The sequence below is a fragment of the Hypomesus transpacificus genome, chromosome 4 (genome assembly GCF_021917145.1).
Source record: "Hypomesus transpacificus isolate Combined female chromosome 4, fHypTra1, whole genome shotgun sequence".
Taxonomy (NCBI): Eukaryota; Metazoa; Chordata; class Actinopteri; order Osmeriformes; family Osmeridae; genus Hypomesus; species Hypomesus transpacificus.
In genome coordinates, this window is record NC_061063.1 from 9,325,715 (window position 1) to 9,349,650 (window position 23,936).

At 50.9% G+C, this 23,936-nt stretch overlaps 1 protein-coding gene across 1 annotated transcript; it reads left to right on the forward strand.

The window, feature by feature from the left end:
• Positions 1–508: 508 nt before the first annotated feature.
• On the forward strand, positions 509–22,171 carry adgrb1a (adhesion G protein-coupled receptor B1a). Its single transcript, XM_047019330.1, has 30 exons — positions 509–1,217; positions 2,042–2,191; positions 2,299–2,397; positions 2,574–2,738; positions 3,167–3,331; positions 4,967–5,131; positions 5,260–5,424; positions 5,551–5,652; positions 5,783–5,889; positions 6,088–6,282; positions 6,480–6,548; positions 7,823–7,931; positions 9,921–10,064; positions 10,300–10,369; positions 10,635–10,737; positions 11,212–11,255; positions 12,871–12,997; positions 16,215–16,318; positions 16,442–16,544; positions 16,965–17,115; positions 17,245–17,314; positions 17,440–17,506; positions 17,637–17,722; positions 17,956–18,218; positions 18,355–18,399; positions 18,630–19,249; positions 19,421–19,456; positions 19,592–19,696; positions 19,814–19,864; positions 20,016–22,171. Exons 1-30 carry the CDS (start codon positions 509–511, stop codon positions 20,211–20,213), a joined length of 4,587 nt encoding a protein of 1,528 aa, XP_046875286.1. The 3' UTR covers positions 20,214–22,171.
• Positions 22,172–23,936: the final 1,765 nt, after the last annotated feature.

Consider the following 23,936-nt stretch of genomic DNA (forward strand, 5'->3'; position numbering starts at 1 on the left):
TTTGGGTGTGTGGGCGCGAACAGCGAGAGCGTGGAGAGGCAGGCCCGCTGTGAAGCACTTTTATTGCAGAGCTACAGTAATTATGCTCTGGACCCTGTGCATTCTGATCGGTACATGTGCAGAGAATCCCAATGCTATGTTAATGACAGACCCAGAGAAATATTCCAGCTGTTCAACAGTACTTAATCGCATGATGTCTTGATGACAAACGGAAATGTACTGTGCCCTGCTGGTTGTCAAACGTGCAGAATCTCTGTGTGTTGTCTAAAGTAGAGAATGTTTTAGCATGTTAAATGAACATCTGTTTATTCCCCCCCACCCCTGTGTTCTTATGTTCCTACAGAAAGACATGTCTGTCTGCCTATAGCTCTGAAGTCTAGAAGCTCTAAACCATACAACCTCAGACAGATCGCTACAAACAAGAGAAACACCAGAGAGAGAAAAAAAAGAGAAGAAATCACAGATCAGCTTGATAACTAAAGAAGGCTTCCCCTCCCAAATCGAGCCAATGGCGCGATCTCCGTGTTGGGGCTCCTGTGTGGCCCTGGTCCCCCTGCTCCTCTTGGCCCTGGGCTGGTCCTCTGCCACTCCCTCCGGCCCCGCCTCGGCCACCTGCGCCACCCTGGAGCAGAGCCGCTTCTTCGGGGTGTTCAACTCCACCGCCGCCCTTCCCTCCACGCCCTGCTCCTGGACCCTGCAGAACCCCGACCCTCGCCGCTACACCGTCTACATGAAGATCACCAAGCCTACCGACTCCTGCCTGCCACGCCAGATCAAGACCTTCCAGTTCGACTCCTTCATCGAGACCTCACGCACCTACCTGGGTATGGAGAGCTTCGACGAAGTGGTCCGTCTCTGCGACGCCTCTACCACGGTCACCTACCTGGAATCCACCAAGCAGTTCCTGCAGCTGCGCAAGGTCATGCCCAGGAACGGCCTGGAAGTGGCGGAGAGGGAGGGCAACGGAGAGTTCAAGACCGAGTTCCTGGTTGTAGGCAAGAGGAACCCCAGCATGCCAGCCTGCCAGATGCTCTGTCAGTGGCTTGAAAAGTGCCTGTCCACAAGCACCCACGACAACCCCTGCGGGATCATGAACACCCCCTGCCAGTGCTGGGAGACTCCCCAGAGGAGACCTGGAGGCTGTTTCAGAGCCGGGATCTGGGTGGAGAAGTGCATGCCAGTGCCCAGGGACAACGGACGCGATGCTGAGATCATCAGTAAGTAGCAGTTCGTGTGTCCGTGTGTGTTTTCTGTTTGTCTAGGTGTTGATCGAGGGTCACGTCTCTTGGAGCAGGGGGGATTGATCGACCCCCTGTCCAGCTCACCACAGCTTTGTTGACCCCCCAGGTGTCTTAACCACCCCCTGGTAATGACCCAGACAGGCAGGATGGGGGGGTTCAGACAGAGGGTGTGCCCTCTGCTGCCCCTGAATCATAAAGAGTAAATGAAACAGGTTAAGGGATCACTGCATCGCACTGGCAGCGCAAAGTAGAAACACTAGCCTCCCAGCACACAGTCTTACAGTCTCCATGGGACACAGACACACAGACACACACAGACACACACACAGACACAGACACACACACACACACACCAGCACAAAGCTCAGTCAGCTGGCACAGGAAGGAGAAGCGGAGCCCTGCTCGCGGTAGCCATGGCAACGCGCCAGCCTTGAACGACAGAGAGCATCCTGTGCACTGGATGGAACAAACATCCACCTTGTCTTCCCATCGGGGGTCTCAACGCTCAGCTCGAAGCCCACCTCGCCCTCCTTCGCCCTGCTCTCGCCTTAAAGCCTCATATCCTGTGGCTACACTCCAAGCTGAAGTTTGGGAGAAAGCTTATGCTTTTTACCTTCCTCTCCTGCGATAGGTTAGGGTTATAGGTACATACTGCTAATATCCCTCTGCCAAAGGAGCAGCACAGACACAGGTCTGTGTGTGTGTCAGTGAGTGCCCCCCAGACAGGTGTGTGTGTGTGTCAGTGAGTGTGTGTGTGCGTGGTCGCGGGTGTCATTCTCCATGTCCTCTCTCCTCTACAGAAGGCTGGAGCAGCTGGGGTCGCTGGTCAGAGTGCAGCCAGGAGTGCGGGGGCGGAGTCCAGGTGCGCAGCAGATCCTGCCAACCAGAGGACAGCATGTGCGAGGGCGTGGTCGAGGAGGGGCGTGCCTGCAACCCTCAGCCCTGCATTGGTGAGCATGCCTGCCAGTCATTTCGGATTGGCTTCAACGATTGGCCGATTGTTTATATGGATCGCGATTCGGCCCCAGCTCATTGGTCGAGGTTTTCTATCCAACAGGTAAAGTTCGCACCCAGAGCCAATCCCTGCGCTCCAACGCCGGTCTGAAGAGAGACAACGTGGAGAACCCCAACACTGGAGTCATAGCGACACAAACCGGTAAGCGCCCCTCCTGCTCCGAGCCACACCATCTGTGCGACAGATGCATGGATGCACAGATCCAGAACTCGATCTTTAAATCAATAGAAAAATAAAGACTAGTTGGGGGTTCTCACCCACGTCCACTGTGACCACTGAGCCCTGACTCCTGTCCCCTGTCCCCCTGACCCCTGCAGTGGAGGCCGTGGTTGATGAGTGGTCCCCCTGGAGCACGTGTTCCGTCACCTGTGGGGAGGGCTGGCAGAGTCGGACACGCTTCTGTGTCACCTCCTCCTACAGCACTCAGTGCACCGGGCCTCTCCGCGAGAACCGCCCCTGCAACAACACCGCCGTCTGCCCCGGTGAGTGTTTGTGTGTGTGTGTGAGTGTATGACTGTGTGTGTCTGTGTGTGTGATTGAGTGTGTTTATCTGTGTGTTTGTGAGTGTGCTTGAGTTCATCTGTGTGTTTGTGTGTGTGTGTGTGTGTGTGTGTGTGGGTGGGTGAGTGGGATGGTAGGTCGGGGTGTGAACGAATGCGTCACATATACAGTATGTCTCATCACAGAGACAGCTTAAGGATGGCGTGAACAACATACATTCACTCCACCTAGTGGCCAACAGTGTGAATTGTCTGCTTTAGATGCAATGGGCCATTCAAGCATCTCTGGCTGAGTGTCTGGTTCCTGGTGTTAACGTACTGGGCTCTCTCTCCCTCTCTCTCCCTCTCTCTCCCTCTCTCTCCCTCTCTCTCCCTCTGTCTTCCTCTCTCGTCCTCTCTCATCCTCTCAGTGGATGGAGCTTGGGATGAGTGGTCTCCATGGAGCCTGTGCTCCTCCACCTGTGGACGAGGGTTCCGTGAACGTTCCCGCACCTGCAAGCAGCCCCAGAACGGAGGAGAACCCTGCAGGGGGCCGGCCAAACAGACCAAGTTCTGCAACATCGCAGTCTGCCCAGGTCAGTAGCCCTCATCCGCCCCAGCCAATCAGCTAGCTCGTTAACCAATCCACCGCTTCATCACCGCCCCAATCCACCAATCAAACTGGAGGTAAAACACATTTCGAACACAGAGTAAAAGTCTGCGAGTAAATCGGCTTAAAATGTATCGGCGATTTAAGTGGACCTTGGCCTTCTGCCCACGTGCGAACACTCACAGGAGGTAAAGTCAAGGTCTACCTAGTGCATCCTCCCTACCCACCCCCTCTGACTCACACCGCGGCAAGAAAACCACTTCACCGAGTTCACCTGGTCCATCATCATCATAGAAAGCAGATGAGTGTGTTTAGGCAGGTGTGACGCAGCCTAGAGGACGAATGCCTTTGTGTGTTAGTCACTGGCTGTAGAAGAGGTGAGTCACTATCCTCATGGTCGCTCACACATGCCGGAACATCGGTTTTCCTGTGACAGAACACAGCCGCCCACAGACAGGCGCACTGGATCTGCAAAGGCTAATGCGTCAATCCTGTAATTACACACTTGTGTACTTGGAACACTCGCGCTCTCAGAACACTTGTGCACTTGGAACGCTGGTGCTCTTAGAACGCTGGTGCTCTAAGAACGTGGGTACAAACCGTTTTCAGATGCTTCGCTTCCTTCAGTGGGGAAGGAGAGATTTGTTCCCCTGTTCTCAGCATCTCCTCTGCTGGAGTCTGGCAGGCACATGCAGTTCAGTGGTGTGGCCACCAGGGGCCGCTCTCCACAAAGGGAGACGTCAATATAATTTAGCTGGCGTAGCTTGAGGAAAATAATTGACTTGAGAGCGATTACAATTCACCTAAACTTGAAGGTCCTCTTAGAATATCTCAGATTTTATATTCATAACATAATTTTCAGGAATAATTAGAATGTAATTTCTTTATTTTGAGTGTAGCGTCTTAATGATTGGGATTGATTTTTGTTTTACAAAGGGCTTTGACCTTGTGACTAAATAAAGGCAATTGAAATACATAATGATCTCTTTGGTCAAGTCCCCCCCCCCCCCCTCCGCAAGTAAATTTCCCTTTGCCTGAGAATAGACATAGGTAAGAATAGGGCTTAGTGGCGCATTCAAAGTTAAGTGTTGCACTGAATTAGGCCCCCCATCCATGCCCATTATCACAAAAGGAAAGACTTTTCAGGAATAGAAAAAAAAGGTTTCTGCTCACCTAGATGGGCTGCAAGGCTTTGTAATGAGGTGGAACTCTGGGAGCAATAGAACACAACATGCTCCCGAAACTTGTAATTAGCCCTAAAGTTCTGGGTTGGGTGACATTAGAAAAATAGGCCCCATCATCTATTTTCATTTCTATTCTTTATATTCCCAATCGACTGTCGGGGCTGTGTTGGCCTGGAAGTACAGAATAGCCCTGTTGCCCTCCCGCTTACTTAAATACCTCAGACTTAATGAGGCTTTAACCCCAAATAGCAAGAGTTGGAATCTGGGACAGCTGTGTTTTAGGGAGTTGTCGCCAGACAACTGGTGCTTGAAGGACAAGGCTCTCCTCTCCCGGGCTCGTTCGGAAAGAAGAAGTGGGACACATGACACGCTGTGACACGACCCCTGTGGCCCTGTCAACGACCTAACGGCCCCCGCGTCTCTCTTGCTCCTCCTAGTGGACGGATCCTGGAACGAGTGGGCCGGGTGGAGCCCCTGTTCCGCGTCCTGCTCCAACGGAACCATGCAGAGAACCCGGGAGTGCAACGGCCCGTCCTACGGTGGCTCCGAGTGCCGCGGAGACTGGCAGGAGACGTCCAACTGCTTCCTGAAAGACTGCCCAGGTAAATATACCCCCCATACCTGTCTCCCAACCACCTCCACAACATCCCGCATGGAAAACACCCCTAAAAGCATCTCAAAGATGTAGTGTGTCGGCGTGTCGATAACCAGACTGCTCCTCTCCCTGCAGTCGACGGGCGCTGGGTATCTTGGAGCTCCTGGGGAAGCTGCACCCGGACATGCGGAGGCGGGAACCAGCAGAGGCGCAGGTCCTGCGAGGGGCCCTTCTTCGGAGGGGAGCCTTGCCCAGGAGACAACGGAGAGATGAGGCGCTGCAACGACAAGAGATGCCCAGGTCAGAGAAGCCAAACACAACCCTGACAAACCACGACGCCATGCGTCTGGCTCGCTGTCGTGGAAACCCCCCCCCCCCTTTAACGCCGGAGCCCCCGACTAACGTCCTCTGTTTTGTTCTCTGCAGAACCCCACGAGATCTGCCCAGAGGAGAACAATGGGGATGTCATCTGGAAGAAAACTGCTGCTGGAGACCTGGCTGCTGTCAACTGTCCCTCCGGATCCACAGGTAGGATCACACACTCACACACACACTCACCCAAGACCCATAGCACAAAGCAAGTGTGTGTGTGTGTGTGTGTGTGTGTGTGTGTGTGTGTGTAGGGCCTAACCTCTGGGGCTCTGTTGTTCTTTCTCAGGCTTGATCCTTCGCAGATGCACCCTGGATGCCATCGGTCTGGCCTTCTGGGAAAACCCCAGCCATGTCAAGTGTGTTTCCAAGGACTACCAGGACATCTACATGCTGGTGAGTTAGATGATCCAAACCATCCCATCTCCCCTCCTGAACATTACAGACTAGGGTCCTTGCCCTGGTGAGGAGGAAAAGGGTCTTGTTTAAACTTGGATTGTTCTTAGATGGTCACTTGCTTATTCAATGGTACCGAGATGATCAGAGACGTCAGTTCCTGATCTTTCGTCCTCCCCCCTCCCTCACCTCCTGCAGGCCCAGGACCAAGTCTCCAAGTCGCAGACAGGGCTGATGGGAGATGGAGTTTCCGAGGTGATCTCCCGGCTCAAGGCCACATCGGACGAGGGCACCCAGTACAGCGGAGACTTGCTGGCCACGGTTGAGGTGCTGAGGAACACCACAGAGCTGTACAAGGGATCCAGATCCAGCCTGAACAACGCAGACGTGCAGGTCAGTCCAGGTTTCCCACACTCACAAAACACATTTAACCTTTCGTGTTTGAAGCAGTGACAGTTGAAAAGAAACTTGGTAGGCTGTAATTACGTAGGAGCTGTACTGTCGCTCCTAACACCTTTGTACATAACAGGAATAATGATGTCTATACGTGGTAACATCTAACACCTTCTCTCCCATTTGATCCCGTGCAGAACTACGCCCAGATTATTAGCAACTTGCTGAAGGAAGAACACCGCGATAAATGGGAGGAGGCGCAACTGGTAAGTGTCAAAGTCACATGGCTCGCTGTTAGCATGGGAGGCAGTGTTTGTATGATCATCATGTTCCTGTTATCTACTGAGGGCATGACTGATAGAGGGAGAGAGGGAGGGGGGGGGGGGACAAGCAGAGAAACTTTTCTTGTTAAGCATCTGTGAGATTGAGAGCAAGTGTGAGATTGAGGGGGGCGGGGGTGGAGATTTGATTGGTGTTGTCTCATTATCACCAGCGCCACCCCCCCTCAACCCTTCAACCCCCTCCTAAAGAAACAACATTTAACCCACCTCCGACTTTCGGTTGGAAACTCATGGGCCTAGTATGGGAGAATGTGCATCTGGCCTTTGCTCTCAGCCTGTCTGTTCAACCCACACCACCACTTGTGATGTGGACACGAGAAGAGCATATGTACACGTGCCCAACATCTCGTGTTGAACACTGTGAGCGAGGGAGGCAGGAACCCTGAGGTGCTCGTCTCTAGGAACCTTCTCCCACAGCAAGGGTTAAGAGGTTGTTTCTTTGTGATCTTCCCTTTTCAACGTTTTTGCACAAACGCTTGTTTGCATCCCGTTTCCGCTAGTCATACTTCAAAAAGAAAGAAGCGCATCTTCTTTCTAGACGTGCCCTCAGGGTTTACACAAACGAGGGCTGCCTAATGACTCAGCTAGCCAGTACTGGGTTCTTCATTCAGACGATAAACGTGTCTGAACTTAAGTGGGAGGTGGTTGGTGAGTTAGCCTAGCGCGTCGGGAGAGAGTTACCACGGCAGCCGTGCGAAAGGAGAAGAAGAAATCCAGGGAGAATCGCGAACGCCCACTCGCCAATCTGCACGTCTCACCACCGGCCCACAGACCGCGGACGCTGTGATCCACAGATGTCCACGCCTTGCAGCCACACAGCTGCAGTTCTGCGTCAGAGACACGCAAGCCGCCCCTCCTCTCAGCAAAGAGGAGAAGAAAGAATCAGAGTGTCACAGTGTCCATGAATGGACCTGAGGAAGTTCCGTGGCTTCAGTTGGTGGTGATTCAGGGGTTGACAGACAGGGCTTTTACAGTTCTACAGTATGCGGATACGAAACTGGGCTGTGCACTGTACATTTGCTCTAACTAGTTTCTTTGTGTCAACTGACAGGAGTGGGCGAGCCATTCAATATCCTTCACTGCTCACAGCTCACCTTTGAATTAAATCAAGTCCCTCTTTTGTCTTTCTCTCTCTTTCTTTCTTTCTTTCTCTCTTTCTCTCTCTCTTTCTATCTCTCTCCCTCTCCTCCTCCCCTCAGATGGGGCTTAACGTCAAGGAGTTCCTTCGTCTGGTCGAGGACTTTGTGGACATGATCGGCATGCAGATGAAGGACTTCCAGGACATTTATGAAGTCACCGAGAATTTAGGTGAGCTCAAAGTTGCCAGCTGCTCTCCTCCTGTGTCAGACAATGATTTGTCTTCACCTTTCTCTGACACGGGAGTACATCCATCTTCATCACCCCGCGGAATGGAAGTCCATCGAGACAGCGTAACACATGTATCCCTGCAGTCACCCTGACAGTGCCATTAGCTATCTCTTATTACCCCAGTCATCTTCAAGATGTTACTTAACCACAGCACCTGGATTTAGTATATTAAGATAAATGGGAGTTTACACCAGAGCCAGGGGAGGGTCCTGAGACACATATTGGTTTTTCCCATCAAGCTCTCAAGTCTGCACTGCTCCAACTGTAAACTGACACATTAGTTACTGGCACCGGTCAGAGTTTCTCGTCAGCTTGTTCCTCTGGCACGCAGAGGCCATGTTTTCACACAGGATTCAGTGACTCCTCCAATTAAAGGGCCAGTGTGACGCAGGAGTCTGGGGTACGTTTGGCTCCTCAATGTGTTAGCCAGGCCCTGAGTCCACAGTCGGCTTCACTCCCCTGCCAAACACACATGGACTTACAGAGTCTTCACTCCCCTGCCAAACACACATGGACTTACAGAGTCTTCACTCCCCTGCCAAACACACATGGACTTACAGAGTCTTCACTCCCCTGCCAAACACACATGGACTTACAGAGTCTTCACTCCCCTGCCAAACACACATGGACTTACAGAGTCTTCACTCCCCTGCCAAACACACATGGAGTTACAGAGTCTTCACTCCCCTGCCAAACACACATGGACTTACAGAGTCTTCACTCCCCTGCCAAACACACATGGACTTACAGAGTCTTCACTCCCCTGCCAAACACACATGGACTTACAGAGTCTTCACTCCCCTGCCAAACACACATGGACTTACAGAGTCTTCACTCCCCTGCCAAACACACATGGACTTACAGAGTCTTCACTCCCCTGCCAAACACACATGGACTTACAGAGTCTTCACTCCCCTGCCAAACACACATGGACTTACAGAGTCTTCACTCCCCTGCCAAACACACATGGACTTACAGAGTCTTCACTCCCCTGCCAAACACACATGGACTTACAGAGTCTTCACTCCCCTGCCAAACACACATGGACTTACAGAGTCTTCACTCCCCTGCCAAACACACATGGACTTACAGAGTCTTCACTCCCCTGCCAAACACACATGGACTTACAGAGTCTTCACTCCCCTGCCAAACACACATGGACTTACAGAGTCTTCACTCCCCTGCCAAACACATATGGACTTACAGAGTCTTCACTCCCCTGCCAAACACACATGGACTTACAGAGTCTTCACTCCCCTGCCAAACACACATGGACTTACAGAGTCTTCACTCCCCTGCCAAACACACATGGACTTACAGAGTCTTCACTCCCCTGCCAAACACACATGGACTTACAGAGTCTTCACTCCCCTGCCAAACACACATGGACTTACAGAGTCTTCACTCCCCTGCCAAACACACATGGACTTACAGAGTCTTCACTCCCCTGCCAAACACACATGGACTTACAGAGTCTTCACTCCCCTGCCAAACACACATGGACTTACAGAGTCTTCACTCCCCTGCCAAACACACATGGACTTACAGAGTCTTCACTCCCCTGCCAAACACACATGGACTTACAGAGTCTTCACTCCCCTGCCAAACACACATGGACTTACAGAGTCTTCACTCCCCTGCCAAACACACATGGACTTACAGAGTCTTCACTCCCCTGCCAAACACACATGGACTTACAGAGTCTTCACTCCCCTGCCAAACACACATGGACTTACAGAGTCTTCACTCCCCTGCCAAACACACATGGACTTACAGAGTCTTCACTCCCCTGCCAAACACACATGGACTTACAGAGTCACATGGGTATTTATTCTGAGGCGGCTTTTTAACAGCTTTCCCTCTCTTTCTCTCGGTGCCCCTCCCTCCCTCCCTCCCTCTCCCCCCCCGTCTACCTCTCTCTCTCTCCAGTGCTGAGCATCCAGAAGCGACCCACTGCCGTGACCTCAGACTTCAGCTTCCCAGTGCAGGGCTGGAGGGGCATGATGGACTGGGTCAGAACCTCTGAGGAAAAGATTACAGTTTCCCGCAACGCCCTGTCCATCGACCAGCCTGGTGAGGAGAACTCACACACACACCTTCGAACACACCTTCACACACACCTTCACACACACCTCACACACACCTCACACACACCTCACACACACCTTCGAACACACCTTCACACACACCTTCACACACACCTTCACACACACCTCACACACACCTCACACAGAGCCACTAGATCAACATCCGTTCTCCTAGCTCCTGGTGAAACAGCAGACTGATTGGTGCGTTTGTTTTGTTGCAGAGGGCACCACTGCATTTGTGACTGGCATCGTCCTGTACAGAAACCTGGGCTCCATCTTGGCTTTCCACAGGTACGGCTGTTCCACTAAGAAGTTTTATGATGTAGAATTGGCTCTACTTTCTGTTTCAACTCCTTGGGAGATCCTGTCCTCCATTGCAACGAGAGGAGACAGTCAGATATACAGACCTAATCTCACTAACTGCGTAAAACCCACCTGTTTAGAATTCTCAAGGGGGCGCCAGTATTGAGTAGCTATGAATCAAGTCTAAATTGTACCTTATCTGGTTCCGAGCTTCTGTTTGATCGCGTTGGACCCCTCTCCTCTGTCTCCGCAGCAACAGCACCATCCTCAACTCTAAGGTCGTCTCGGTCATAGTGAAGCCCACCCCAACCCTCCTGTCCTCCCCAGTGGAGATCGACTTCCCCCACCTCCACAATGTAAGTACCCCGGTGGAGAGACCTTCAAACGACCTTAGAAACACCCCCTCCCTCCCTCACCCCCCTCACCCTTCTTCTCCCTCCCTCACCCCCCCCTCACCCCCCTCACCCTTCTCCTCCCTCCCTCACCCCTAACCCTCCCTGCTCCTCCTCCCAGCCACGCTACATTGGTTGACATTTCCACCGCAGTGGCAGCCTGACATTTGCAGCCACCACAACATTGTTGTTTTCCTAGCTCGGGCCCTAACCCTAACCCGCAGCGAGACAGAAAGTTTAATGAAGGAATGCATCGTCACGGCGATGAGGGGTTGTTTTTAGTCCCCATGGCGATAACAGAGGAGGCTGCTGGGAAACCGTGGGCTCAAACAGATGCATCACGACGACGCAGCGCCCTGGACTTTGCAATTGTGTCTTCATCACGCGTTTCTTTTTTGAAGGTTCTCACCTCGCTTCTCTCTCTCTCTCTCTTTCCAGGGAACCGTCAACGAGACATGCATCTCCTGGGACCAGAGCGAAACGTAAGTTGTTTACATTTCCTTAGCATATAGACAGGGTTTCCACGTCGATTTAATCGCCCGTGGTCCGTCTCAGCATCTAGATGCAGAGCCTGAAGTTGTTGTTCATCTGTTTTCACCACTGAGACACCGAGACACAGAGACAGACGGCGGGTGGCCAGTCAGCACTGAGTGATCAGAGGCATCATGTCGGTCTTCAGTGACAGCTAGGACAGGGCCTCTGCAAAACGGCTTTACCTTCTGTGACCCAGGGCCCCCTACAGACCCCACCCCAGACTTCATACAAGTCAGCCCCACCCTCGTTGCCCCCTCCCCCTCTTCTCCCACCAGAAGCCCTCACAGGTGGGATTTTGCATTTAGATAGATTTCTACACTTGTGGGGCAGAGATAAGCATTACTGTATTCCACCTGTTCACATATCCACACAGACATTCACTGCCAGACCACAGAAAACAAATAAAGAGAGAGAGAGAGGAGAAGAGGAGAAGAGGAAATGTAATTAACTCACACTTGCTGGAGGAAGGTTGACGTGCCTCCAGACAAACTAGATACATTTTGGACGGCAGATTTGATTAATGGCTGTATAGAGAGAGGGGGGGGGGGGGGGTGGTGGGTGGTGGAGAGACAGTGGGGGAGAGGGAAAGAGAGAGGGAGAGAGAGTGGGGTAAAGAGAGGGAGGGAGAAAGGAAGAGAGAGAGAGAGAGAGAGAGAGAGAGAGAGAGAGAGAGAGAGGGGGAGGAAAGGAAAGCTAGCCAGACAGAATCCCTGGCAGGAGTCGAAGGGCCAGCATCCCTGGGCTGCTGCTTCGGCTGTGTGGGGCAGCACCATCACAGGGGGTGCCCTCTCCAGAGAGCACCTCCTGCACCCCAGCCCTCACTGGGCCTCAGCATGCATTTACAACCTAGCTGGAAGGTGGCCCATCCCCCCCCCCCCCCCACACACACACACACACACGCCTTCCTCACTGTGGAAGATGGCTTCCCAAGCGCCCCCAGGCTGAACACTTCCCTTCCTCTTGGGGAGAGATCATGCTAGCCTCCTCAGCCTACACAGTACAGTCTGGGCTCTGCATCCCCGTGATCTGTCACATGCCAACACGTCTCACACTACAGCTGGGGCCCTGGTCACCTCACCTTGCGTTTGCCACCGCAGAGGGAACACAAAAAGAGGGTACCTCACATAGTTACAGGTCCAGGGTAGTTTGGTTCGGCACAGTGGGCAGCCCTGGGTTTCCAAATAGACACAGACGAGATCTAAAATGGAAGGTCGTGAAGGGGATTGTAGCTATGCCACCTATAGAAATAGGGTCTCTGTCATTTGAGAGTGATAGACATATCTACTCCTGGTTAGAGCAGTGTAGCCTACTAGTGTATTACTCAAATTAAAAGTAAATACCTTCATTGTTAGAAATATGAATTCCACTGCATAGCAATTAACATACCAACCTGAATCACCTGTATTTCTTCATTATGTGTATTTAAGACGGGTTGTGTTTTTTGTAACATTCAAAGATAAATGTTTGTGATGGGAAAGAGGTTTAGATGTTTTTTCAATTTTTTTGTAAGAATGTTCCCCCTTTCGTAACCCGCTGTTCGCCTTCCCTCTCGCCCCTCCACAGTTCGTCTCTGCTAGGATCTTGGACTGCGCGAAGCTGCAGAGCGGTTGCCGTTGATTCATTCAGAACCAAATGCGTGTGTGACAACCTCTCCACCTTCGCCATTTTATCGCGGATCAATCCCGATTCGGTAAGTGTTGTTTAATACTACCTCGTTTTTTTAAATGTTAATGTTCGTTTAGTGCAGGTGTAATGTGAATTGAAAACGTAGGCGTTGTTTTCGATTCATCTCGTTTCGCGCTGCCTTTCCAGTCTTTGTCTGTGTGAAGGAACCATTGACGGAAGACTTATAGCATATTCCGATGATTTAACGTTGAAGCGAATAACGGTGCAACATGTAGAAATGAATTGAGCCGCTAATAACAAAGTCGATCTGACTGTTTTATATGCTAAATTGTTTTCAGTTATTCAAATGCATGCTAATGCGATTATGCGCTTTGATGACATGGTCAATTAAATGAAGACTGTTCACCTAATTGCCAAACAAGCTGAACACTGCAAAACAAGGTCTCAGTTAAAATATAGTGGACAGTAGAAGTCAGTTATTTATTCAATATAAATCATGTTGATTGTTTTCCTAGCTATTTCGAATTTAGTTTCAATCCCAATATTTATTCGATCTTTATTCGATCAGTTTGTGCATTGCGTAACTTGCAAGACACATTGTCCACAGTCTATTTAGTAGATTCTGTTAAAACGCATAGCTCATTTTTTCTTGCTCAAAGCTATTTGTCATTTTCTAATCTACAGTTAAAGACAGTGCCTCGGAACCGGTTCTCCGTCTTGTTGCCCTGGCAACGGCTTCTGCAGCGCAAACTCGATCTATGTGATTTTTAGTTTTTAGTGTGTTTTTTTTGTATTTGGTGAGGAAAAACAGGCCCCCTCCTTTCTCCATACACCCCCCCCCCACACACACACACACTCCCCCCAGGCCCGTTTTTTTCTGCTTCTCAGTTTTGCTGCAACGACAATCAACAGATGGCACCAGCTATGATTATTCAGACACACGTACGTCTCTCACATATACTGGGTAACCAGTCAATGTAATTACCATCCCTATCAACAGTAGGCTACGTGTAGCCCTACTAGCCAGCTCCGGAACAGGGATGGGCACAGTGCTGGGCACAGTGCTGGCCTGTAAGGAGAACAGATGCAAGCCTGTTTGGCTGCCTGTTTTTCTTGCAGCAGCTTTAGATGCTGTGGGAGCTTTGTCTTCAGACCTGTTGTTGTCATTGTTGATATTTGTGGGTCCCAGTCTGGGAGCCAGAAGGAGACACAGCGCCACCTGTATGTGTGAAATGGGAACTGCAACCGACCCCCACCCCACCCCTTCTCTACAGCAGATAGCCTGCTGCGCCAATCATTCCGTCTACCAATAACAGAATTCTTCCTTGATATCCCTTCCCCCTCCCCCTCCCTCCCCTCACCCGTACAACATCAACCCTTCAGCCACATCCAGTGTCTCTCTGGAGAAGACACAACTAAACTGGCCAATGAGAGGTGGCGGTAGCTGTCTGGGTGTGCGGTGATGGATCCTCTTTGCCCCCCCCCCCCCCCCCCCCCCCCCCCCCCCCTCAGCCTTTGATGTGTGCTGGAGACATTTTCAATACTGTTCGCCAGAGGAAGAGAGAGAGAGATTAAGAAAGGAGGGAGAGAGAGGAGAGAGAGAGAGATTAAGAAAGGAGGGAGAGAGAGGAGAGAGAAAAAAACCCAGACACTGCAGTGTTCCAGCTTCCATTCGATATGGTCTGCTTTCAGAACCAATAGGAACACGGCTTGGACACACGGTCCAACAGGACCAAACTACCTGATTGGTCCGGCAGCTGCCCTTGACCAATGGCCCCCTATTGGAACACTGCACTCTGGGTAATCAATATTGAGTAGAAATCTAAATGCATACTGGTTAAACGCCTTAGTGGAATTCCCCCCCCCCCCACCTTGTGCTTCATCCCTTGATTCTTTCTCCCATAAATGGGAGCATGGCAAAATTTCAAGGGCACAAGCGGCACATATTTCTCATATTTAGGTCAGGCTCTGGGGCTGAGTTTGACTTGGTTGCCCAACGGCGAAAGGCAATCCACCCAGAAAGGCTGTTTCTCTCGGCTTTCCAGGAGAAAGCCGAGACGGAAGCCAGCTCACCTCGGCACGATCCACCATCTGTTTCAGGGGATCTCTGATGTCGTTGGATAGATTGCGCAACAAATTTGCCGTGCTAATTTCGCATTTTGGCTGCCGCGGGCCAGAGTGTGCCAGCTGTGCCAGAGTGTGCCAGAGTGTGCCAGCTGTGCTTTGAACTCAGGCAACTACGTGTGGAGAGCAGATTGCAAGAGAGTCCTACCCTCCGAGGCACTGAATTCAAATCCATTCTGGTCTCCTTGGATACCATCGGCAACGCGGAACACCATGGTCTCAGCCAGTATTTTAAATGAAGGGAGAGAGGGAGGGAGAGAGGGAGGTAGAGAGGGAGGGAGGGAGGGAGGGAGGGAGGGAGGGAGGGAGGGAGGGAGGGAGGGAGGGAGGGAGGGAGGGAGGGAGGGAGGGAGGGAGGGAGGGAGGGAGGGAGAGAGGGAGGGAGGGGTAAACGAATGCATAGGTGTGATAACAGCCCACCTGTCCAGTCCCGTAGATAGATATGCGATTTGAAAATGCTCTCACACCCTTACAGGAAAGGGGCCAGAATGCAGCTCAATATCTTGATATCCCATCGCAATAATTTTTTTTATAAATAATAATGTTAAATGGCTACAGATGTGCGAGAAAATAGATGTCAACCACAGCGGAACACCCAAGGGACAGCTCTCTCTCTGCCTCTATCTCTCGCTCTCTCCATCTGCCTCTATCTCTCTCGCTCTCTCCCTCTGCCTCTATCTCTCTCACTCACTCCATCTGCCTCTATCTCTCACTCTCTCTATCTGCCTCTATCTCTCTCGCTCTCTCCCTCTGCCTCTATCTCTCGCTCTCTCCTTCTCTCTATCTACCCGTTTATTGGAGGGAGATGTATGTTCCCTATCCTTCGCGCCTCATTTCCTGGTTCAAAAGCTCAATGGGGAAATGCAGTGACCTCGGCAGCATCTCACAGAGGCACGCTCCATCTTCCTGACACGTTCACCTTGGGGTCACCTTGTCTCAGCCGTGGCCTAATTGTGCCATTCAGTTCTCTGCCCACAGGGAGCTGTCTGCTGTTCCAGATAGCAACACACACACTCACACACGCGCGCGCTCAGAGGATTCAGTGATGCGTACGCGTTAGTGTCTATACTTGCTTCTCCCCTGCCCTTTTGCCAGTGTGGGCTGGTGGCGATGGAAGTCTAACAAGCGTGTGTTGTGTTTGTCTCCTCTCTCTCCAGATGATGGATAAGTCTCTGCTGCCGTCCGTCACCCTCATCGTGGGCTGTGGCGTCTCCTCCCTCACCCTGCTCCTCCTCATCATCATCTACGTCTCTGTCTGGAAGTGAGTACCACCCCTAACCATAACCTGCCCCCGAGATGGCCTCGCAGGGTTTATCAAATGCCCCGTCCTCGTCTCCTCCCTAAACTCTGTTTTTCTCTCTCTCCTCCCTCCGTTTCCCTCCAGATACATCCGCTCCGAGCGCTCCGTGATCCTCATCAACTTCTGCCTCTCCATCATCTGCTCCAATGCCCTCATTCTGATTGGACAAACCCAAGCTCGCAACAAGGTAAGGCTTTGTTTGCGAACCCGGTCGACGCTCTCCTGTGAAGCTTTGAATTCCTTCTTTGGGGACTATGGGGAGTGAGGAGGAGCTCTACTGACACAATTCTCTCTCTCTCTCTCTTTCTCTCTCTCTCTGTCTCTATCTCTATCTCTATCTCTATCTCTATCTCTATCTCTCTCTCTCTCTCTGTCTCTGTCTCTGTCTCTGTCTCTGTCTCTGTCTCTGTCTCTGTCTCTGTCTCTGTCTCTGTCTCTGTCTCTGTCTCTGTCTCTGTCTCTGTCTGTCTGTCTGTCTGTCTCTCTCTCTCTCTCTCTCTCTCTCTCTCTCTCTCTCTCTCTCTCTCTCTCTCTCTCTCTCTCTCTCTGTCTTTCTCTCTCTCTCTCTCTCTCTCTCTCTCTCTCTCTCTCTCGTTCCCTCGTCCAGGTGTCCTGTGCGCTGGTGGCAGCTCTCCTTCACTTCTTCTTCCTGTCCTCGTTCTGCTGGGTGCTGACGGAAGCTTGGCAGTCCTACATGGCTGTCACAGGCCGTCTGCGCAACCGCATCATCCGCAAGCGTTTCCTTTGTCTCGGCTGGGGTAAGAGCTCTCCCCGACGTCCTCTCCACCTCCTCCCTGTCTGCCTGCCAGTCCTGTCATCCCAGGCCCCGTTGGTGGTGGCTCAGCCAATCCTAACTCTCCGTCTCTTTCCGCCTGTCTGTTCCTCAGGTCTTCCTGCCCTGGTCGTGGCTGTTTCTGTGGGGTTCACCAAGGCGAAGGGATATGGCACCGTCAACTAGTAAGTTTGGACCTCAGTCTATCCTCTCTCTCTCTCCCTCCATCTTTCACTCTCCCTCCATCTCTCTCTCCATGTCTACTCTCCTAGCACAGATACTTATGTGTGTCCTGCTCTGTGTTTGACAGCTGCTGGCTCTCTCTGGAGGGTGGATTACTCTACTCCTTCGTTGGACCCGCTGCCGCCGTCGTCCTGGTATGTACCTCACTCCAACCCTCCGGGGTTTGCTTACTAAACACCACGTATGAGTACAGCAAGCGGTGTCTTCCGCATCGGCCCCTGCATAGTCTTACTCCCTGCCTTTCTCTGTGTGTGTTGGGAACAGGTGAACATGGTGATTGGTATTCTGGTCTTCAACAAGCTGGTGTCCAAGGACGGCATTACGGACGTGAAGCTGAAGGAGAGAGCAGGGTAGGTTTTATCGATCGCATCCTCTTCCTAAACTGGCTCTTATCGCACACCATCAGTGTCATTACGGCCATGTTGATAAAGCCCGGTCATATCGGCTTCCACCATCAAACAACCAAGCAAACTCTGTCAACTGGTTACAGTGAACAAGGCAAAGGTGGATGAATTCTGGTTTGCAGTCATCAACGGTACAGTGTGAACCCTGTCTAACCTGCAGTTCCCCTCTTGTCCTGCAGGGCGTCACTGTGGAGCTCTTGCGTGGTTCTGCCACTGCTCGCCCTCACCTGGATGTCGGCCGTGCTGGCCATCACCGACCGCCGCTCCGCCCTCTTCCAGATCCTGTTCGCCGTGTTTGATTCGCTGGAGGGCTTCATCATCGTCATGGTGCACTGCATCCTGCGCAGGGAGGTCCAGGAGGCGGTGAAGTGTCGCGTTGTCGACCGCAAAGACGACGGGAACGGAGACTCCGGCAGCTCCCTCCAACACGGACAGGCCCAACTAGGGGTGAGTTACTCTGCAAGGTCTTACGAATCGCCTGGAGTGTCTCTCCTAAATGAGAAATGCAGTTTTTTTTTTCTGTCAGGTCGAATATGCGCATGCATTAAAGTCTAATAAAACCTGTCTCCCCTGTTCTTTTTTGCAGTCTGATTTCGAGAAGGACGCTGATTCCAGCAGACCAGGTGAGCGTCTAACTCAAAGCCTTTTTCCATTAAGGATAGAAAGCAATTTTCTAAGACAAGCACATTAAAATTCACCCACCAGTGGCAGTGCCACGAACCATTTTCATTTGACTATATTCTCTCAACCCTAGTGACTTAAGCCCAGCCAATCTACATTTTCAAAGCACTTTCTAACCTAAGTGCCTCTCTTTCCTCCCTCTCTCCCCCCCTCCTTCCCTCAACCCCAGGAGGCACGATGAGTACCTTAGAGGAGAAAATGTCCCCACCCCAGCTGCCTCCACCAATGAGCTCCAACTTCCACACCCTCCCCGCCCACACCACCAAGGCCCACATGCAAGCGGTGCCTGAATACTCCAGCCACACCCTCACCCTGAAGCGCGAGAAGACCCGTCTGGGCGGTATGGACCCATCGTGCGGCAAACCGGTCTACGTGTGCGACGGCGAGCTCTTCCAGCAGCTGGACGCCAGCCTGGCCCGCGGTCAGGCCGAGGGCAGCGCCCCGGACGGCAGCGGATACGTCCTCATGCCCAACAACACGTCCACCCTGCGCACCAAGCCCAAAGACGACCCGTCCAAGTACAACATCAGCGTGGACCAGCTCCCCCAGACCAGGCTGGTGCACCTCAGCGGGCCCTTCGCTGAACCCCAAGCCGCCTTCGGTCTGAAGAGCCTGCCGTCCGATCGCGTCAGTGTGACGTACTCCGAGAGGGACTCTCCCGTCCAGAACCTGCACAACATGTCCAGCGAGTCCCACATCACTCACAGCAGCCTGGGGGACACTTTCGACTCCATGAACTCGATGATGTCCAAGAGTGAGACCATCTCGACTCTGTCCATGAGCTCTCTGGAGGTGAGAATGGGGGTTGAGGTCTTGGGGGAGGAAGGGAGCTACTTGTGGGGATGGAATCGTTAGTAGAAATAAATAGTTAGTATCTGTAGTTCATTCTGTACACGCTAAGGAGAAAGTTTTGGATTTATTAAGAAACTAACAAAATATTTTCTTTCTTCTTCCTTTTCACAGAGGCAGAAATCTCGTTATGCTGAATTGGACTTTGAGGTGTGTATTCTGTACGAAATGGCATGATAGCGTACCAAATCTTATATAATATCAAAGTAATAACACAAATTCATAACATGTAAGATTTCAAAAGGCTTGACTGACAATGGTGTCTTTGTTTTGTGCGTCCTGTAGAAGATCATGCATACAAGGAAACGCCACCAGAACATGTTCCAGGATCTGAACAGGAAGTTGCATCACGCTGAGAAAGACAGAGAGTCTCCTGCTTCTGACAGCAAGGTAAATAAAAAGCGACTGTTCCCCTCCTTGCCTTTTTAATCTGAATGGACTCTGTTTGTTTGCATCGTTTATGTCGAATCCTTTCAATAACGTCTTTACCTTCGTCTCCCCCTACAGTCAGTGAGATGGAGCGTTTCCTCTGGCGGAAGTGACAAAACAAACCACAGCGTGAGTGTTTATTCCCAGTGTTTACCCATCACACATCACACACCCAGCTGCGTTTCCTCTTCACACCAGCCCTGAACTCAAAAACTGGATGTTTTGGTTTTGGTCGTTGACTCACCACCTGGTTCTCCCCCCCCCCCCTCTCCCTTAACAGGACAAACAGCAGCCACCCATGGAGAGACCCTGGGAGGGCATTCAGAGAACCCAGCACTCACCCCCATCCTGGGTGAAGAGGGACCTGGAGCCCCTGGCAGCCTCTCCCCTGCAGATCCAAGCGGGGGAATGGGAGAAAGCAGCCACCTCCATCCCTCTGGTGGGCCAAGACATCATCGACCTGCAGACGGAGGTCTGAGTCCTTTTTTCTTCACCTCGGTCACCTGTTGGTTTGGGGGATGAGAACGTGTCCACGTGGGGATGGTGCTGAGCCAGCCTGGGAAAGAGTGTTGAGCGAAGAAGGCAGGAGGATGGAAGAGCGAGATGTTTTGGACCCAGAAACCATGTCTTTTCAACCCTCGGAAGGAGAAGAGGAAAGGCTAGCTGACCTGGTGTGCTGTTTGACTCTCAGCATTGACTTTTGAAACACCGGCGAGTCCACGAGTGGAAACTGGCAAGTCAGAAGCCAGTCGGGTGGATTCCAGCGGACAAGGATCGGTTCCGGTTTTGCGATTCCGTTCGAGAGTTTTTCCCCGTTCTCTTCCGTCCCAGGCTTGGGAGATGTGGTCATGGCAACGCCTGCGCTTCAATCTCTCTGATTCCCTTCGAAAACAGCGGGCTGTCCTAGTCCAGAGGACCAGTCCAGCACTGGCTGGCCGCGGACAGTGGACAGCCCAGAAACCCATTCCAAGGCAGGATGTTGCAGCGCCCAGCTCACTCCCTGAGACAGGACTCCCCCTCAGGCCTCAGGCTTGGGGGTCTGGCTCGGTAGTGAACCCATGGACAGTCGGACGCGAGTTCTTCTGTTTATGTGGTTGTGGTAGTAGTTGTGGTTGTAGTTGTGGTTGCTTCCCACAACTACAGCTTCTGAGGAGGAGAGGCTGAAAACTGTTCGTTGGACTCTCAACACGGAGACAAGGCTTGACCACGCTTACTTACAGAGCTGAACATTATTATTATTATTATTACTGCCATTTATCAGTATCATTGGTATGATTGTGATTACCTGTGTTTTGTTTTTCGTTTTCATCGCACCCGACTTTGTTAGTCATTTGACGTTTTTTTGTACTGTTTGCTGAGATATCATAAGGTTCCAAAATAATGGGTAGAATATCGCACGGTAATTCCTCAAAAGGACTGCAGAGCACGGGGACAGACATGAGGATGATAGTGGTACTGGTGACGGTAGCCAAACTCGTTCGTGGCTCACCTTCCTTACCACATCACAGGCTCCAGGGACAACCTAGCCTCTTTCTAAGGAGGAGCAGTGCATTCTGGGAACTTGCTGTTGGGCACGTTAAGGGACTGGGACAGACACAGACCTACAGACACGCCCTATTTCCCACCGAGCAGAATGCAGGCTCCTTATCGTTGTGAAAAAACTAACAAAAAAGGAGAGGATCCCATTGGACCGTTTCATAATCTTCAGCATCGTCATGTGTCCATCCGCCCGGCCTTGCAGAACTCTAGACCCAAGAAGAGAACTCTATAACTAAGCTGGGAGGCGTCAGCCCTCTAAGTGACTTCCGCGGTGCCAGCCATCCTTTAAAGACTTCAACACATCTTTGTGTTTAATAACCATCAAGTGTGAAACAGTGCAATATGATGGCCGCTTGATGCTCAAGCAAGACTGATTATCAAGATTCAGGCACATTTTTTCTTACAAATGTTTTAAAGAATTTTATAACATGTTCCTCATACTTACAGATCATATATACTTTATGAGAATACTGTATAACGCATCTTTATTAGCGATTGAAGAAATTAATTCCATAGAGGTTTGACTGCGTGCTGAGTGAAAGGGCAGGACTCCATATTGGGAGCTCTGTGATAGGTCATTGTAATTCTAAAATGCAGATGTAGATGAATACTAGCCTATGAATATCTCTAAACTGTGCTTTAGGATATCTGTTTGTACTCAACGCAGCGCTCCGCTGCAGAGTAACTGAACCTCCTGTCTTCTGTAACAGTGTGTTTTTGATAACCTTGTCAGTATTACATGACAGTATGTACCAATAATTCCCCTTTTCCCTGTCCTCATCTATCACAGAGTTAATTGTATCAAATCCTATTTGTATCTTCCTCCGCCTTTTTATGTTCGATTAACATTTTCAGTTTATCTTATTGTAAATTTACAGTTTTCAGAGCACAAGATGAATGTGTCCTATTTCTAATTAAAAAACTAAACATATCTATATTACACAATGAGAGTTGTTCTTCTTGGGTCTTTCAGTACAGATTGTTTTACAAACTCCTTGATTTGATTTGTTATACGACAGTTATGAGGAAACATTATAGCAAGGTAAAGATTTATCTTTCTCTCCTGTGAAGCACCATACCTGACTCCCATCAGAGCAGAAACACAGTGGAATGCATTACAGGAAGAACAAAGCAGAATGGATGCTCTTTAGTTGTAAAGCCTGTCACATGTAAGCCCCAGGCGACGTTTTGTTCCTCTAAATATAGAACTGGGGCAAAAAGGCAATCTTCAAAAAATGATAAACTGACTACTTTCCCTGGCTCTGTTCTAAAGCAAGCGTTCGTTCTGCTCTAAAAGGATATCAAAACATTAGAGGAAAACTGCAGTCATTTGTGAGCAGCGTTTTACAGATATGGAATTCGGCACAGAGGAAACAAACAAGTTTAATAAAGGGGAAACGACAAAAACAGCATCCAAACTAAAACCATCCAAACAGACTAAATCTGTGGTGCTTGTCAGTTGACAGGCCCAAACATTGCTCGTGTCTGAAGTCCATCTTCTCATCGAATTTTAATTCAGACCATCTGAAGCTGCGAGGCATTGGAGGGGGAAAGATGAGCAGGGTCTGTCGGTTGAGCAGAGCTCATTATGTGGGGTCGTTTGGAGAGCAAACAAGTTGGGTGTGACTCTGTGTGGGGGGCTGGGGGGTCAGGGGGCTGGGGGGTTCAGGGGGGCTGGGGGGTCAGGGGGCCGGGGGGGCTCGGTACATTCCCTGTCCATCTGGAGAGGGGGGACTACACACATTTGCAAACATACACACATACCGTGTGTCTCTCTCTTTCTCTCTCTTTCTCTCTCTCTCTCTCTTTCTCTCTCTCTCTCTCTCTCTCTCTTTCTCTCTCTCTTTCTCTCTCTCTCTTTCTCTCTCTCTCTCTTTCTCTCTCTCTCTCGCTCTCTCTCTCTCTCTCTTTCTCTCTCTCTCTTTCTCTCTCTCTCTCTCTCTCTCTCTCTCTCTCTCTCTCTCTCTCTCTTTCTCTTTCTCTCTCTCTTTCTCTCTCTTTCCTCTCTCTCTCTCTCTCTCTCTCTCTCTCTCTCTTTCTCTGTCTGTCTGTCTCTCTCTCTCTCCTACATTTCCTGCCATTCTTCCCTATGCAGTAGAAATGCCCTAAAAAATATATTGAAAATAAAAGGCCATCTCTAACCTGTCAAACCTCTCTAACATCTATAACATCTCTAACGGTGTTACAGGGGTTAGTGCTGAGGAACAGCCTGTTCTGTAACGAGACAGTAAAAAAATAAGGTGATCTCAGCTGTGGATCTCGACTCTGCTCAACTGCAGCAAGAGCGCCAACTGTAAAACTGCACGGATCCACAGACAAGACAGTTTCATTGGCTCTGCTTGCTTGTTGCCTTCTGGAAGACAACACAGCCTCTGGAGTCTGCACCAGTATTGAAGATTTGGCTCTCACTGTGAGACTGCACTGCAACAACATCAACAACGACAAAATCAGCGCTGGAACTGCAGCTCAGCCCTGATGATATGGACACGGCTGACGTGGTCCTGAAGACCCTCCAGCAGCAGATGCCGGGGGCCCTGCCCTTATGCCATCCAGCCATCAATTAGCACCTGGCTTGTGATGACAATGGGACACCGAGCAGCGGTTAATTGAAGAGTGTTGCTATGGAAACTGCAGATGCCAAGCGGGAGATGGCATTGAAGGG

Bases quoted from the DNA above. Each gene is read 5' to 3' on its own strand.
- adgrb1a (XM_047019330.1), top strand. From the start codon at position 509: ATGGCGCGATCTCCGTGTTGGGGCTCCTGTGTGGCCCTGGTCCCCCTG. The intron at 18,400-18,629 runs GTGAGCGTCTAA...CAACCCCAGGAG, and splicing joins CGCTGATTCCAGCAGACCAG to GCACGATGAGTACCTTAGAG. The intron at 19,457-19,591 runs GTGTGTATTCTG...TGCGTCCTGTAG, and splicing joins ATGCTGAATTGGACTTTGAG to AAGATCATGCATACAAGGAA.